Here is a 16225-nt window from a genome sequence, read left to right on the forward strand (position 1 = left end):
TACAGCAAACAAAATGTCGTTTGTATGCCATCAGTGTCATTTATCAGGACTTAGTATTAACTATTTTTAAAATATGGACTTTGATTTGACTTCAAAGTGATCAAGAAAAATTGTAATTAATAAAAAAACATATAAAGTACCAATGATTGTCACACACACACTAGGTGTGGTGAAATTTGTCCTCTGCATTTGACCCATCCCCTTGATCACACCCTGGGAGGTGAGGGGAGCAGTAGACAGCAGCGGTGCCACGCCCAGGAATCATTTTTGGTGATTTAACCCCCAATTCCAACACTTGACGCTGAGTGCCAAGCAGGGAGGTAATGGGTCCCATTTTTTATAGTCTTTGGTATGACTCGGCTGAGGTTTGAACTCACAACCTACCGATCTCAGGGCGGACACTCTAACCACTAGGCCACTGATTGTTTGGTTAATTGAGTTTTTTCTCTAGGTTGCAGAAGTTGGGTGTGAACTATTCATCCTTGCAGGTGTTGGTGTCTGCTGGAATGGATTTCAGTCTGAGGTCATCTCCTGTGCTCATGACGGTCATAAAGGTATAGTATGAGGGTTGAGTTCATGCGCCCTTTGATGATCATGCAGGTGAGGTTAAAGGTCATGAAAAACATCATGTACTAAAACAACTTTTTAATTGACAATTATATGACAAATAGTTCCATACATGAGCAACAGAATATTGTAGAAAGTGAACTTATTGGACTGAAGGGGGGCGCAAGCTGCAAACAAAGATGTTTATTAGATCTTCATCACATTGCCCATGATGATTTTTGTCAGTCAAATATTGGTGGAGGTCATTAGTGCCAATCCGGCTCCGCCCTCTCAAAATGATGCCATATGTCAGACATGAAAAAGTTATACAAAACTACTTCCTCTTCCTGTACTTGTTCCCGCCAACCGCCCTGGGCCGGCCCATCAGCTTCTTCTTGTTGAAGACGTTCTTCTTTCTGCGCAGCGTCTTGGCGTCGCGGTCGTGGATCCAGTCGTCACGTTGACTCTCCCACTTAAGCTGCTTGATGCCTGTACATCACAGGAAGTATCATGAGATCACTTTCTGCTGCTAGGGAGTTTTCGCAATAAGAGTTCAGAAGACGCCATTAAATTCACCCGCTCTGTCAGTGTTGGCCATGGCGTTAAGTCCGATGTTGTCAAACTTGGCGCCGGCGTTGTCGTCCAGCAAACAGCCAAACTGACAAAACAACATTTTGTTCCATTTTGCAAGATCACACTGAATGATTTTTGAGTAAGACCTGTCACCTCCTGAGCAGCAGCAAACATGGTTGTGTCTTTCTGTCCTTTCTTCTTCATTTTCTTTGCTTGTTTGGAGCCTGCGAGGAATAGGAAAAGAAAGGATGAAGAAATTGTTTGAATTTATTTATTTTCATTCCAAACAAAAACAAACCTAAAGTTCTAGAGAAGTCCATCCCTTCCGTCAACTTCCTTTTGACCGCCTTTGAACGCGATGGCACCTTAGCAGCGTCTACATCTTCATCTGAGGACAATGTTCCCAAAGACATCACGTTAAACATGACTGCTAAATCAACTACTTTAATGTCAACTCACCAACATCATTGTCGTCTTCTTCAAGCTCTAAAACTGTGAAACATTAATTATTAAATTATTAGCTCATAGACACGATGGAAGGACAGATTAGTACAAAAAATCTTACAGTCTTCATCGCCATCCTCAGAAGCATATCCTCCTTCAAGATCCATGAAAGTTCCTCCTTCGTCCTCCAGCTCCTCTCCAAAGTCTTTGTCGTCCATGCTGCCCAGAGACACCTCTTCATCATCCAGGTCGTCCATGTCTGAGTCGTCAGAGTCGTCCAAGTCTTTTTTTCCTTTTGTCTTTTTGCCACTCGACACGTTCCTGACGCGTAAACAAGACCTGCAGTTAGCCGGCGTGATACAAGTTAAGCCAACCTATACTGGGACTCAAATGGTGCACTTAGTATTTTGTAGTGAGCAGTGATGAACACATATCACCTGCAATAGTTGCCACCTTTGCTACATAGCGAAAGAGACTGACTTGAAATAATGGAGCACCTCACGGTGATACAGGATAATAACCGGAAAAAGAAGGTAAGTATTGTGATGCCAAAATGATTCCCGGGCGCGACGCCGCTGCTGCCCACTGCTCCCCAAGGGGATGGGACAAATGCAGAGGACAAATTTCACCACATCTAGTGTGTGTGTGACAATCATTGGTACTTTAATCTTAATCTTTAATCTTATATGAAGTAAGTGTACAAAAACAGTAATAGATTCACCACACTCAGGAAGTAAGTACCCAGTGTACTCTAGGGGGGTCCAAACCTTTTCCACAGAGGGCCGCATTTACTGAAAAATGAAAGCAAGTGGACAGCCACTTTGGTACATTAAATATGACTTTTTTGTTTAAATTATTCAATCAGTAAATGTTTAACTATTCAATCAGTAAATGTTTAACTATTTGGAATACTTATTTATTTATTTATAGCTCATTAATTGGTATGTTGTGTCGATCAATAAAGATATTCACGAAGTGGGACTTCTGTTTCAGGGTTAAGGGTGTCACTGCCAACATCAGCACGGCGGCTAATCTTAGCGCTACTTTATCTATAATGGGTTATACTTGTATAGCGCTTTTATACCTTCAAGGTACTCAAAGCGCTTTGACAGTATTTCCACATTCACCCATTCACACACACATTCACACACTGATGGCGGGAGCGCTAACCAGCACCCATCAGGAGCAAGGGTGAAGTGTCTTGCCCAAGGACACAACGGACGTGACTAGGATGGTAGAAGGTGGGGATTGAACCCCAGTAACCAGCAACCCTCCGATTGCTGGCACGGCCACTCTACCAACTTCGCCACGCCGTCCTCACACTCAGGGCTACTATATTGGGTGAAAGGGGTGTCAAGGTACTTATATTGTTGTTATTTTATGTTTGGAGGGCTCTAATTAGTTTTAATAAATACTCAGAAGGTCCTCAACTTTTTGTTATGCTCTAACTATGAACATATTTGATTTTGTAGCAATAATAACATCCATTTTTATTTTATTTTTTTCATTTACCACAATCAGGCCTGGAACCAATTAGCCGTGATATATGAGGAATGACTGTACACCGCATTAATTACTAGGGATGTAACGGTATACATTAGTGTTTTTCAACTTTTACTTTCTGAGAAGCAGTGTCCTCTGCAGTGAACATTTTTTATATCAGTTTGGAAAATGGAAAAGTTAACTCACATTTTAACTTTTAATAATGTAAATACCTCACAAATTTATGTTTAGCTTTGCTAGCTTTAAATATAATTTCTGGGTGATGGTTTATCAAGTAGCTTAGGTGTGCAGTGTGTGCTCCCAGCAGGTGCTTTCCTTAGGCACAGTGCGCCGTGAGCAAGTCTGTTTTGGCTTGGAACGCTCCAGACGAACGTGGTGCGCGTTATTACTTTTGCCAAAAAGGTGCCGCACTGCACAGAGGATTGTGGAAGTTTTATTTAATTTATTTTCAAACTACCGTACCCAAAGCAAAAGTGCCAGAAAAAACTACACTAAACAAGTTTTTGTTTGATACTGTCACACATCCAGGCATCATTGTAAAAATTTTGAAACCGCAATATCTATAATGCCATTACATCCCTATTAATAGTTGATTAATTGAATTTCATTGGTGCCATCATTTGGTGTTTGCGATCCAGTAGACTTCCTGACAAAATCCCAAACATATTTGCAAGTGGCTGACGGTACTTTTTTGTGCAAATTTATAAAAACGCTTAAAATTCAGCTATAAAATCCAGCTATAAAATCAAATATCTACTGGATCCCATCTAAAATGACATTCTACAATTCAAGGGGCTATCCTCAATAAAAAAATTATGAAAATGATTGCCACGCCCACTTCTTAGATTTCTGGAAGTCTTCTAGAGAATCTGCTTTGTACTTTTTGACCCCCCTGATACACTTGTTGAATTGAGCAGATGCAAGTATTCCATTTGAGATATAGCCTGAAAGATGACTTAAACTCAAGCTAAGCTAAGACCTGCTCCTAAGAAAAGCTCACCCTGCAAAGTCCAAGTCCTCTGCTGGCTGTTCGGTGAAGTGCGACTCTCCCTCACAGGAATCTGTCCAAAAGTGCAAAGGTGACCAAAGGCCCAAAGGTGACCCTAACCCTAACCCAGCAACAAGAAGAAACGTGCTGTCAGAAGCACAAACTGACTCACCGAGGATCCTCTCAAACTCGTCATCATCGACATCCTCCAAGCTGTCATTGTCGTCGTTGTCTTCTCGCGGCCGACGAAAATGCTTCTCCTGCAGACGCTTCTTGAAGAAACTGATATGTGGAAAATATTCACTTGAGCACATTCTGAATTTACTCTCATACGTCTTAAAGGGGAACTGCACTTTTTTGGGGAATTTTGCCTATCATTCACAATCATTATGTAAGACAACAACACATGTTTTTCTTTTTTAATATGTATTCTAAATATTAAATAAATGCGATCAGAAATCGCTTACAATGGAGCCTATTGGAGTCGCTCGATTCTGCAATAGGTGACCGGTGCAGTGGATGTCGAGTGGATACGGTTAACAATGTGAGAGTCCAGTCCATAGTGGCACTTACTGTACATGGTCTGCTGTCATTAGCATGCCAACTGCTAGAATGATTCATAATCCTCGCAAAGAAAAAAGGGATGGACCCAAGCATCTTCCACGAGCAAGGAATCGATGAAGCATCTTACCAATCGATGTAATCATAGGCACACACGCTAGTGATCACAGTGCCGCTATAAATAGGTCGTCTTTGTTAGCGCTTTTAACAATATCACTAATACTTTGGTAATATTTAAGTCACAAAATATAAATGGAGTATTGTTGGCGCTTTTTGGATGTTCTTTTGGGGTGGTTTGGGCGGAATAGAGGACCTCACAGTGGCTCTGCTGTAACAGATTTATTTACGAATTACAATGCAATGAAAAAAAATACATCCGTCGTCATGTCTTTCAAAATTATTGTGAAAGATAGGCAAACATTTTTTATAAAAAGTGTAGTTTCGCCTAGACAAAGTTCTAATAAAAAAGATTCAGGCAACTCACCGATAAAAGAAGATTTCATCCACAGGAATCTGACTTTCTTCTTTGGACACAAAGTCTTGGCTGTTCACTGACAGGGAAACAAAGTTTGAAGTATCATTATTGGAAAAGTAGAGCACACAAATTATGAACACTTTCATTTACATATAAAAAGTTGTTTGTTTACATCTTACCTGCCACAGGCCTCACAAATGAGTGTGATCTCTGTTTGTGTGAAACCACCGCAGTGTCCGTGTTCTCTACAACACATCATCATATTCATTAAACTGTGTGTGCGTGTGTGTGTATATGTGTGTGTATGTGTGTGTGTGTGTGTGTGTGTGTGTGTGTGTGTGAGTGTGAGTGTGAGGGCTTGTGCGTCTTTACGTTTGCCTTTCAGCTGTTTGGGGTTTCTGAAGACAAATCTGTCCAGGAAGCGAATGAGAGTGAAGTCCTGAAGGGGGTCTCCAGAATACGTAATGAAGTCATCCTGGGGACGTAAAGTCAAATTACGATGGTTATGGTATCAATTTGGATTAAGACCATGAAAAACAATAATACAATAAAACAATATTACAAAGACATTAAAGTCAATAAAATATTCACCTGCAGAAGTGTTTTAGCAAAGAGTGACACTGACGGGTGAAAGTGCAGCGACAACTGAGGAAGTAAAGAGGAAGTAACATCAAAGACAACAAAGATGGAGGCTTCAATTAAACTACAATATATTAAAAATCATGTTTAATAAACACTTTTGTCTATCAACATTATTATTACTTTTGAATGCTGTCTAAAGATGAGACGTCCATGCAGACATCAATATTCTGATCAATAAATAATAGTAATATACTACAACATTGCTAGGTAGTACTTATAAGTATAAAAGTGTAGCGCAGTAGACTCCATTGTTACTTTAATAGTATACACACTACAATTTGTAGCACTACATAATTACTTAGTAGTACGCACACTACAACTTGTAGTACTGTTTTTACTTAGTAGTACGCACACTACAACTTGTAGTACTACGTTATTACTTAGTAGTATGCATACTACCCCTTGTAATATTACATTGTTAATTAGTACACACTCTACAACTTGTAGTATTACATATTTTTTTAGTACACACACCACAACTTATAGTTAAACGTTATTACTTAATAGTACCTTAAGGGCATTCAATCGATCGCAACTGAACTGTTTGGTTTGTCTTAGAAGACGTTTCGCCTCTCATCCGAGTAGGCTTCATCAGTTCGTGCTCATAGACTTAGATTGGTCAGATCTAGTCAGTAGATCTGACCACTCTAAGTCTATAAGCACAAACTGATGAAGCCTACTCGGATGAGAGGCGAAACGTCTTCTAAGACAAACCAAACAGTTCAGTTGACCTGGATGAAGGAGAACATTCATTGACATACTAAATAGTACACACCAATCAACTTGTATTATTGTGTTATTACTTAGTACACACACTAAAATTTGTAGTATTATGTTTTACATAGTATTACACACACTACAATAGTAGTGTAGTTACTTTTTACTTACAAAACTTTGAATAATGAACTTATTCAAATAATTATAATTTCTAATTCAATAATTACCAATCAAAGATAAGCAATACGTGTGTGTGTGTGTGTGTGTGTGTGTGTGTGTGTGTGTGTGTGTGTGTGTGTGTGTGTGTGTGTGTGTGTGTGTGTGTGTGTGTGTCTCTTCTTACTCGCTGTAGTTCCCACAGTGTGCTATACTCTGCACCACAGAAAAGTGGATTCCTGTTCAGCGGATCATATTTCTGCATGTGCTTTACGCCTGTACACACAGGAATTAATGAGTGGTGATGACGATGAGGGGATGTGGCCAAAGGTATGGACCTTCAAGGTTCCGGTGATGGACCCATGACGACGCAGGGTTGGACTCCTTTGGTTCCGCAGCTTCTTGCGGCTTGTCTGTGTCAATGAAGCGCTCCTCTTCATCATCATCATCTTCTTCAGGAAGGTCTTTGAATTCTTCTTCAGCGTCCTAAAGACAACACAGCTTGTTCAATGCGGCCACTTGAGGAAAATCAACATCTTTTATTTCGAAAGGACCACATACCGTTTCCTGCTGCAGCAGCATCTTCAGGCCCGGCTTGGCCTTCATGACCTCTGACACCAGGAAGAGAGCACCGCAGGCAAAGTTGGCGCCCTGCTCGGCACTGACTTGCAGCAGACGCTTGACGAAGGCTTTGATTCGCCGCAGCACGATGTCTGCTTTCAGAGACTTGTAGAGAAGGTTCAGGAACATGTTCTGTCTGGACGACATTGACAGGCCGGGATCCAGCATCTTCCTGTGGAGAAGACGAGGAACAGAAGCTCCTTCATCAGAGACAAGTGTCGACATTGCGGCGTAAAAGATATTTATCACCAGCGATAAATAGCACCCTGTGCTGGTATTGGAACTACACAAAGCTTTTTTGCCGTGAAAATTGATGACTAAAACAAGGCTGGAATGATCAAAGACAAAAACATTAACAAATTACGACTGGTGCTGGGAGTAAAAGGGGCAGGGCCAGTACCTGTACAAGGCCAGGTAATAGCGGTCGGAGATGCTCTGCTCAGCGTCCATCACTTGGAAAAGCAGCATTAGCGCCTGCACGGCCGTGTTGAACCTCACCATGTGCACCACTTTGAATAGCGTGTCCATTTGCTCCTTCACCTTCTCGTCGCCGGTGTTGGCGTACGGGTACGCCCGATTGACACCCGACAGCAGCACACTCAGCATCTTGGAGTCCACGTCCTTCTTCTTGACGCAGATGCGGAAGAAGGAAAAGTAGATGCCGATGAGTTTGGCGGCCAGCTCGGCCTCGTCGTGGCTGAGGCGCACCTGACTGAGGAAGCAGACGGCATAGTACTGAGCCTTGGCGCTGATGTTGGTGCGGAACATGAGGCACTCCACCTCGCAGCAAACAACTGCTTTCATATTGGGGTGTTTGTGAAGCAGTGTCTCCAGTAGGTGCGAGGCCTTCGCGGCCATCTTGTACTCGGGGTCGCCCACCTTGTTGACCAGCTGGACCAGCAGCGCTCTCTCCTGTTCGGGCCGCGAGCACAGCAGCTCGTGGGCGGCGGCCAGTGCCTTAACCTTGGTGGCGGCCACGGTGTCGTGAGCCACCTCGTCCAGCGCCGCCACAAACTGTGCCACGTGGTGCTTCAGCTGGTGCTCGAAGTACCACAGGATGAGCCGGCGATCGCGGGCGTCGCGGTTGCCGCTGGCCATTTCCTCCAGCTTGTCGAAAGGGTGCTGGTCGAAGGGGCGGAGCTTTCTGTTCTCAGGGAGTAGGTCGGAGAGGAGCAGCTCTTTCAGAGTGTCAAGAGCCATCAGGCTCATCCTGCGACTGCCCTTCTTCTTCACCATGGACACCAGGCTCTCCACGTGCTCCAGCATGTGCACCGGAGCGTCCTGGATCAGAATCGTCATGGCCGCCATCCTGTCTGCCAGCACGCCGGAAGAGACCACTGTCTTCATCCAGGCCAAGTTGGCTCCTTTCTGCAGCTTCTTCTTGCTCTTGAAGAGCTCCACGTCGGCCTGAAAGAGCTGCTGGGCCAGCGTCTTGTACTGCATCACCAAGCTGGGGTCCTGTGGGGCCGACGAGCCCTCTGTGCTATAGTCCATGTTGTGCCATTTGTCGCCGGGTTTGATCAGCAGGACTGTCCTGCGCTGGAACTCAAACACGTTTTGTTTGACTCTTTTCGCCGGAGCAGCTTTGGTTGTCTTCTGCTGCTTCTCTGAAACCCTCACCAGAGAGTTGCATGTATTTTCCTCAACAGAACTCTTTGTTTTGGACCTTTTGCTGGCGTTCTCTGAAATTATATTTCCCTCAGTTTTGTCTGGCAGGATCTGTTTGTCAGCTTGCCCTCGAATGCCTAATGAAGCAATGAAGTTCTCCAGTTCTCCTTCCTTCAGGTCGTCTATGGCGCCTTTTTTTCCTCCGTCTACCAGCTCTTTGGAAGTGTCCAGGTTGCACAGGAGTGTGAAGTCAGCCTGCAGACAAAAACTTTTATTACTCATTTAAAATTGGTGTTGCCAAGTCCGTTAGCGACTTTGAGCTTGTTTTTTTTTTCAAAGTCATTTGCAAATCTAGTGAGTCACAGGTTACGTTTTTTGGGCTTATTTTTAAACTAGTAGTAGCATATTTGGGCGTGCTTTTCTGTCTGTGTGGTAGGTAGTTTCTCTTTTTTCCAGCTCCATTTCTTAGGTTTCGTGCCCACGTAGAACATCGAATCAGCACACCCCCAAACAAATACTTAAAGTGCTGTTTGCAACAGTTTTCAAAGCAAAAACTATAACAAAAACGCCAAAGGCGAGCTTATGTTACCATTAGTGGTTTTAATACAACACATTTGTCTTACGGTTGTCTATATACTTCACACAATTACAAAGCTTATGTAACAATTTTTTTTACCGGCCTCAATAAAATGATTGGTGTTTACGGCTGTCACTCACTCTGTCTCGTGAAAAGGTACGCGCAGGGAGCGCGTGCACACATACAAAAGCAGTCCAAGGGAAGCAACAATTTGCAGTCCTGTTGTTATGATAAAATATACATTCAATGACATCTCACGACTATCTATCCAAATAGCTATTATTTGCTAATGCCTAACAATACCTAGAGCTAATGCACGTGCATGTGTAACGTATGTACGTAGTTACGTCATTATCCTAGAAGCCGTAAGAGGGCGGGATATAATGCTTAAAATACATTGGAAAGTTAGCGCCCTCTAGGCATATGTGTAAAAACAGCCCGTTAATGTATGTACAGTAGAGATGGCGTTATGGCTCTTTAAAAGAAGACTGCGTTCTGCATCGTTTCTTTCAAAAAGCTGTTTAGAAAACTGTATTGGTGCTATAATTGTACTGTATTAGGCCAGTTTTTATTTTGGAAACAATCACTGACAGTTAGATTGGATCAGAATATTTCAAACGTACACACCCCACCAATATATACTCTATTTTTGGGAACATTTATGGAATGTATTTGGCTTGTGAGTTATTATTAACATTCCATAAGGTGGTGCAATATTAAGCCAGCACAGTGGCACAGTGCCTCACAATACAAAGGTCCTGAGTTCAATCCCGGGCTCCGGATCTTTCTGTGTGGAATTTGTATGTTCTCCCCGTGACTGCGTGGGTTCCCTCCGGGTACTCCGGCTTCCTCCCACCTCCAAAGACATGCACCTGGGGATAGGTTGATTGGCAACACTAAATTGGCCCTAGTGTGTGAACGTGAGTGTGAATGTTGTCGGTCTATCTGTGTTGGCCCTGCGATGAGGTGGCGACTTGTCCAGGGTGTACCCCGCCTTCCACCCGAATGCAGCTGAGATAGGCTCCAGTACCACCCGCAACCCCAAAAGGGACAAGCGGTAGAAAGTGGATGGATTGGTGCAACATTGGCGTCTTTGAGTTTTCCCCCGTCTAAAAAAACTTTATGGCACAATTAAATGTATACACCTATAACATTTGTATATTTACAACAAAACTAAAAAAAACAGGACATGTCTGTGCACATTTGTCTTGAATTAGGATAGTTCTTCTAAAATAGTAGGGGGTGCGCTGTCAGCGGGGCGAGCGTGACATCCAGGAACATGCTTTTTTTGCCGTAGTAAAAGCGTATGTAGCGCTTGGCTTCACTGTGAATACGGTGGGAGACAAGTGAAGACTGATGTGTTGTTTTCTTTAATGTTAATAAGGATACAATGTCATGCAGACTGAGGTGTACTTATAACATTTTATGATAATTGTGTTTGTATAGTAAAGTAATAAAGCAATCTATATTTTTCACAATGCCTGTTGGACTTATTTTAGTCTTGTTTGTTTCATAGCGCTGGTTTCTTGTCGCTCTAACGAGATCTGGGAAACGGCTTCTCTCTGAAGCGGAAAAATCCATCCATTTTCTACCGCTTGTCCCTTTTGGGGGTGCTGGAGCCTATCTCAGCCTTTTGGGGGTGCTGGAGCCTATCTCAGCTGCATTCGGGCGGTAGGCGGGGTACACCCTGGACAAATCAAAAGTGAAAAAGTATATTTCAAGTACACTCTGAGTACATGTATGCAAAGATTACCTTACTATTAACGAAGCCTAAACATGACATTATACATGTTATACAGTAGGTTTGGTTAATTGTTTTTGTTTGCGGATGACTCGGCCCTGCTGGTATCCAGCAAGGACAAGTCACAGGTGGAGAAAATCCTCAGTGCTGAACTCTGTAGAATTTGCACCTGGCTCGCTGACAACAAGCTATCAATACACTTGGGTAAAATGGAATCCATCCTATTTGGGTCCCACATCAACTTTAAGAAAGTCAGTGACTTCACTATAAAAGTGGGTGACATTGTTATCACAAGGAAGGATGAGGTCACCTACCTAGGTTCCATTTTAGAGGCTAATCTTTCCTGTGATAAAATGGCAACCAAGGTAATCAAAAAGGTCAACCAACGAATGAGATTTCTCTACAGAATCTCCTCTCTGGTCAACAAAAGCACCATGAAGATTCTAGCGGGAACTCTCGTTCAACCCTTTTTCGATTACGCATGCACCTCCTGGTACCCTAGCACCTCCAAAACCCTCAAATCTAGACTCCAAACATCCCAGAACAAGCTAGTCAGATTACTTCTAGACCTCCACCCCAGATCACACCTCACTCCTACCCACTTCTCCAAAGTGGGCTGGCTCAGGGCGGAGGACAGAGTAAAACAACTTGCACTGAGCCTAGTCTATAAAATCCGCTACACCTCCCTGATACCGAAGTACATGTCAAACTACTTCCTTAATGTAAATGACCGACATAACCACAACACCAGGGGGAGCTCCACTAACCACGTTAAACCCAGATTCCGAACTAACAAAGGTCTTAACTCATTCTCTTTCTATGCCACATCAATATGGAATGCACTCCCAACAGGTGTAAAAGAAAGGGCATCTCTATCCTCCTTCAAAACCGCACTAAAAGAACACCTCCAGGCAACTACAACCCTAAACTAACACCCTCCCTTCCACATAATACCTCTTTGGATTATAAATAATTAAATAATTAAAATAATATATAAAATAAATAAATAAATAATTTAAATAATCAAATGTAAACAAACAATCAAATGTAGACACTTTTTTTTATACTTTCTGATGTCCACTACTTGCTATACATATCCTACCAAGTCAGTCCTACACTGTTTCAATATCCATTTCTCTGATGATGCAATTGTTGATGCTGATTGTTGATGACTGAAGTGTTGATACCAACCAAACCTAACCCCCTGCCCCCCCACCATATCCCACACCCCGGATTGTAAATAATGTAAATAGTTCAATGTATATACTCTGATGATTATCTTGTGTGATGACTGTATTATGATGTTAGTATATATTTGATAGTATTTGATAGTATATATCTGTATCATGAATCAATTTAAGTGGACCTCGACTTAAACAAGTTGAAAAACTTATTCGGGTGTTACCATTTAGTGGTCAATTGTACGGAATATGTAATTCACTGTGCAATCTACTAATAAAAGTTTCAATCAATCTCAACTCACCCGAGTACCACCAAGCAGCAGAACTTCCTTCAGATTGAACTCGTCGTCCCCCGTCTGGTCTTCATCGTCGTCCAAGTCTTCATTGTCATTTTCGCCGCCGTCTTCAGGCTCCATATCGTCTTTTAAGTGATGAATTGGCATTTTTTCAGCCGCTTTTCTTGTTTTGCTTTTCTTGTTTTTGGCCGCCATGCTACTGCCGCATGAGGGAGAGAGGACGCACAACCCGGAAGTGGGAGACGTACGTCCGGAAGTCGACTTGTTCCTTAAAAAAATATTTGTAAAAAGAACCACACAAATATTACAATATTGGACATAATAATAAATTGTAAATATTATTTGTTTATTTTGATTCTGCAAACTCTAACACGATTTCGGAGATGTATTTCATCCAATCGAATTTTCCGGAAGTACGTACCAGTTTGTCGAATCAGAAGGCATGTTGTTTTTACGACTCCCTAATTAGTTTTTCAAAATAAAATAGTTACTGGCAAATGTGCAGAGCAGTCTATTTTTTAGGGTCTATTTGGTTAAAAAAGGTTAAATTGACGTAATTTAACTAATTCAAAGTATAGATTCTCATATTTTGATGTATTCAAACCCTAAAATATGAGAGTGGGCAGTTGTACAATTACTCTTACTGTGAAATAATATCCAGTCTCATTCCAGTCCCCTTGAATGTGTTAGCATTAGCTTATTGCTCGCCCACTATTATATCACACGCCATCTTACTTACATGACTATTTAAACGTGTGTGCTACCAACTAAAACAATCGTCTTTGTCAGTTTGTTGTCTTATTGACACACGTGTCGCTAATGCTATGCTAACGCTCATCTTGCCGTCAGAGAAGGTTGCTGAATGTGTTGAAAACATAAGCACTTAGGAGATGTTATTATTCATTGTATTCAGTATGTTTGTTGACACTTAATAAGAACAATGATGCTTCTTCGTGCTGCCAAGACACATCATTTGTCCACTTTGATTCATTCTGTCAGTCCAGCGGCAGCAGGTAAGATACATGATTTGATATTTATAGATAACTGTTATGTTTTGTCATTGAAACTTGACCCTACCCGCTTAATTTGTATTGTTGATAAATTTTATGTGCCCAATAGTACTTAATTAAAATTAAAAAAAATAGTGTCCAGATGTACCTGATGTTGTGACGGGTAAATTTATAAAATCATGCTGTGTTGTCATGGTGATGGCGAGCAGCGCCACGCAGACTTCAGTATACATCTTCTCCAGAGGACAAGAATGGACCATCCATGCTGCGACACCTGATTTCCAAAATTAAAGCCACCGGTCCAATTTCTGTTTCTGAGTACATGAGGGAGGCGCTCACCAACCCAGTGACGGTTTGTGACGTCACTTCCCCCCCCCCCCCAAAGAGACAGCAGGCCGCTAACGGTTGTCGTGTGGTCTCAGGGTTACTACGTGAGGAACAACATGCTGGGAGCTGAAGGAGACTTCATCACGTCACCTGAGATCAGCCAAATCTTTGGAGAGGTAAGAACACTTGTAACATGACCTCAACATCCGTTCTAACACCTTCTCCGTCATACAGTTGCTGGCCGTGTGGGTCATCAGCGAGTGGATGGGGGCGGGGCGACCTAATCAGCTGCAGCTGGTTGAGCTCGGACCTGGAAAAGGATCTTTGGCCAGCGACGTTCTTCGAGTACGTTTTGGATTGCTCTGAAAGCTGTTTTTCACTGGTGAACCTTCATTAGGGCATTGTGCTGCTTGTGCAGGTTCTGGGTCAGCTCCAGTCAGTGCTGGGCGGGGCTTCGGTGTCGCTCCACCTGGTGGAAGTGAGTCCTGCTTTGAGTCGCCTCCAGGCCCAAAGTCTCACTGGGACCAGGAGCCAGGAGGCAGACAGCGAGGATGACCCTGTTTACCGCCAAGGCCGAACAGACGGCGGCGTGCAGGTGTCTTGGTACCGCTGCTTAGAGGACGTCCCCCGTGGTATGGCACACTGTGACGCTCTATGACACAAACGCTTTGAAGTTGATGTCTTTATCTCTGACGGTTCAGGCTTTAGCATCTTTCTGGCTCACGAGTTCTTTGACGCTCTTCCCATTCACAAGTTTCAGGTAGCAAGAAAAAGTGCCATTGCTGGTTCTCCCACCAGGGGGCACTACAGGTTTCTAATGCTTCTTCTTTGGTGGCAGCGCACCAAGAGAGGCTGGAGAGAAGTGATGGTAGACATCGACCCGGACAACCCAGGTCAGCTGAGGTTTGTGGTGGCGCCGTCGCCCACGTTGGCGTCAACCACGTTGGTGCAGGTGAGTGTCTGCTGGGTCATGTGACCAATCCCACTGCACGGTTATTCCAGCTGAAAAGGCAATTTCTACTCACATTTCCTCCTAGTTTTATTATTGACATGTTAGTGTGTGTCAGGCGGATGAAAGGCGGGATCATGTGGAGGTGTGTGCAGAGGGCGGAGTCATCATTCAGCGGCTGGCCCGTCGGGTGGCGGAAGAGGGTGGGGCTGCACTGATCGGCGACTACGGCCACGATGGGACCAAGACAGACACGTTCCGAGTAGGAAGATGATGTCACATTGGAACGTTGAGCTCTGATTGGCTGTGATGTTTTTTGACATCTTCCCACCAGGGGTTTAAAGGTCACCAACTCCATCAGGTCCTGACAACTCCGGGCTCGGCCGACCTCACCGCCGACGTGGACTTCAGCTACTTGCGCCGTGTGGTGGGAGGAGGCGTGGCCTGCCTGGGACCTGTCAGTCAAAGGACGTTCCTGAAGAACATGGGCATCGACACGCGCATGCAGGCGAGTCCGCTTGTGACACTGGTCCTTGGAAACACGGCTGAAGGTGTGCTTTTGTCCAGGTTCTGCTGAGGAACTGCAGCGACTTGACCACCAGGCAGCAACTGATCAGCAGCTATGACATGCTGACCCACCCCGCCAAGATGGGCGAGCGCTTCCAGTTCTTTGGCCTGCTGCACCTTAGCCGCTTTGCCAAACCCAAGACGGCCACCGGGCTCAAGTTGGAGAAAAAGAGCCCGGCTCAGCTTCCTGTTGCTGGATTCACTGACATGAGCTTCTCTTGATCAGGTCAAACAGAACCTATAACAGACACTGTTGAGGAAACATAAACAGAACAGGAACTTCATGAGGACATATGGAACTTTTATGACACTTCTTGTAAAGTTAAAGGTCATGAAGCAGGTGGAGAAGATTGATTGAATTCCTCAACGTTGAAGAGGTTTGATAGCAGCACGCCAACACAGAAGAAGAAGAAGAGTCCGACAAACAGCTTTACAACTTTGTGAATCAATAAAAAATGCTTGGCCGTCAATCTGCTGTCTCCATGGTGATGCTTTCCCAAGAAGCCACTAGGAGTCCTCGTCCATGTGGTCCAGGTTGGGGGAGGAGATGAATTGTTTAGGGTAGCAGAGATCTCGCTCGTCAGCGTACTCCTCCCAGCGGCAATCGTCGCTCTCGTGCGTGATGTAGCGCTCGCCACGCTGTGTCTCAAACTCCCGCAGGTCCAGCCAGGTGTGGTAGTCCTGCGGGGACGGATCACACGCTCAGCCAAGACAGGCAGGGAGATGCGGGTCATGTGACGGGT

General features: G+C 43.8%; 3 protein-coding genes across 3 annotated transcripts in view; 1 reads left to right on the forward strand and 2 right to left on the reverse strand.

Annotated features, from left to right (window-relative positions):
• Positions 1-630: 630 nt before the first annotated feature.
• On the reverse strand, positions 631-13994 carry LOC133648691 (CCAAT/enhancer-binding protein zeta-like). The gene is made up of 18 exons (XM_062045022.1): positions 13788-13994; positions 12636-12897; positions 7627-9089; positions 7167-7398; positions 6944-7091; positions 6793-6881; positions 5682-5735; positions 5463-5565; positions 5270-5335; positions 5100-5166; positions 4227-4336; positions 4067-4127; positions 1685-1884; positions 1579-1611; positions 1418-1507; positions 1273-1343; positions 1123-1204; positions 631-1035 (listed from the first exon to the last, which is right to left on the reverse strand). The coding sequence occupies exons 2-18, from the start codon at positions 12822-12824 to the stop codon at positions 881-883; spliced, it is 3213 nt and encodes a 1070-aa protein (XP_061901006.1). The 5' UTR covers positions 12825-12897; positions 13788-13994; the 3' UTR covers positions 631-880.
• On the forward strand, positions 13301-15945 carry LOC133648693 (protein arginine methyltransferase NDUFAF7, mitochondrial-like). Its single transcript, XM_062045024.1, has 10 exons — positions 13301-13642; positions 13849-13991; positions 14062-14142; positions 14201-14311; positions 14385-14598; positions 14668-14726; positions 14805-14918; positions 15034-15177; positions 15250-15423; positions 15483-15945. Exons 1-10 carry the CDS (start codon positions 13570-13572, stop codon positions 15702-15704), a joined length of 1335 nt encoding a protein of 444 aa, XP_061901008.1. The 5' UTR covers positions 13301-13569; the 3' UTR covers positions 15705-15945.
• LOC133648692 (serine/threonine-protein kinase D3-like) overlaps positions 15767-16225 on the reverse strand; it is a 28163-nt gene continuing 27704 nt past the window's right edge. Inside the window, exon 19 of the mRNA XM_062045023.1 lies at positions 15767-16163. Coding sequence (XP_061901007.1) covers positions 15990-16163 — 174 coding nt within the window. The 3' untranslated portion in view covers positions 15767-15989. The remainder of the gene's footprint in view (positions 16164-16225) is intronic.

The sequence above is a fragment of the Entelurus aequoreus genome, linkage group LG04 (genome assembly GCF_033978785.1).
Source record: "Entelurus aequoreus isolate RoL-2023_Sb linkage group LG04, RoL_Eaeq_v1.1, whole genome shotgun sequence".
In the NCBI taxonomy this organism is placed as follows: Eukaryota; Metazoa; Chordata; class Actinopteri; order Syngnathiformes; family Syngnathidae; genus Entelurus; species Entelurus aequoreus.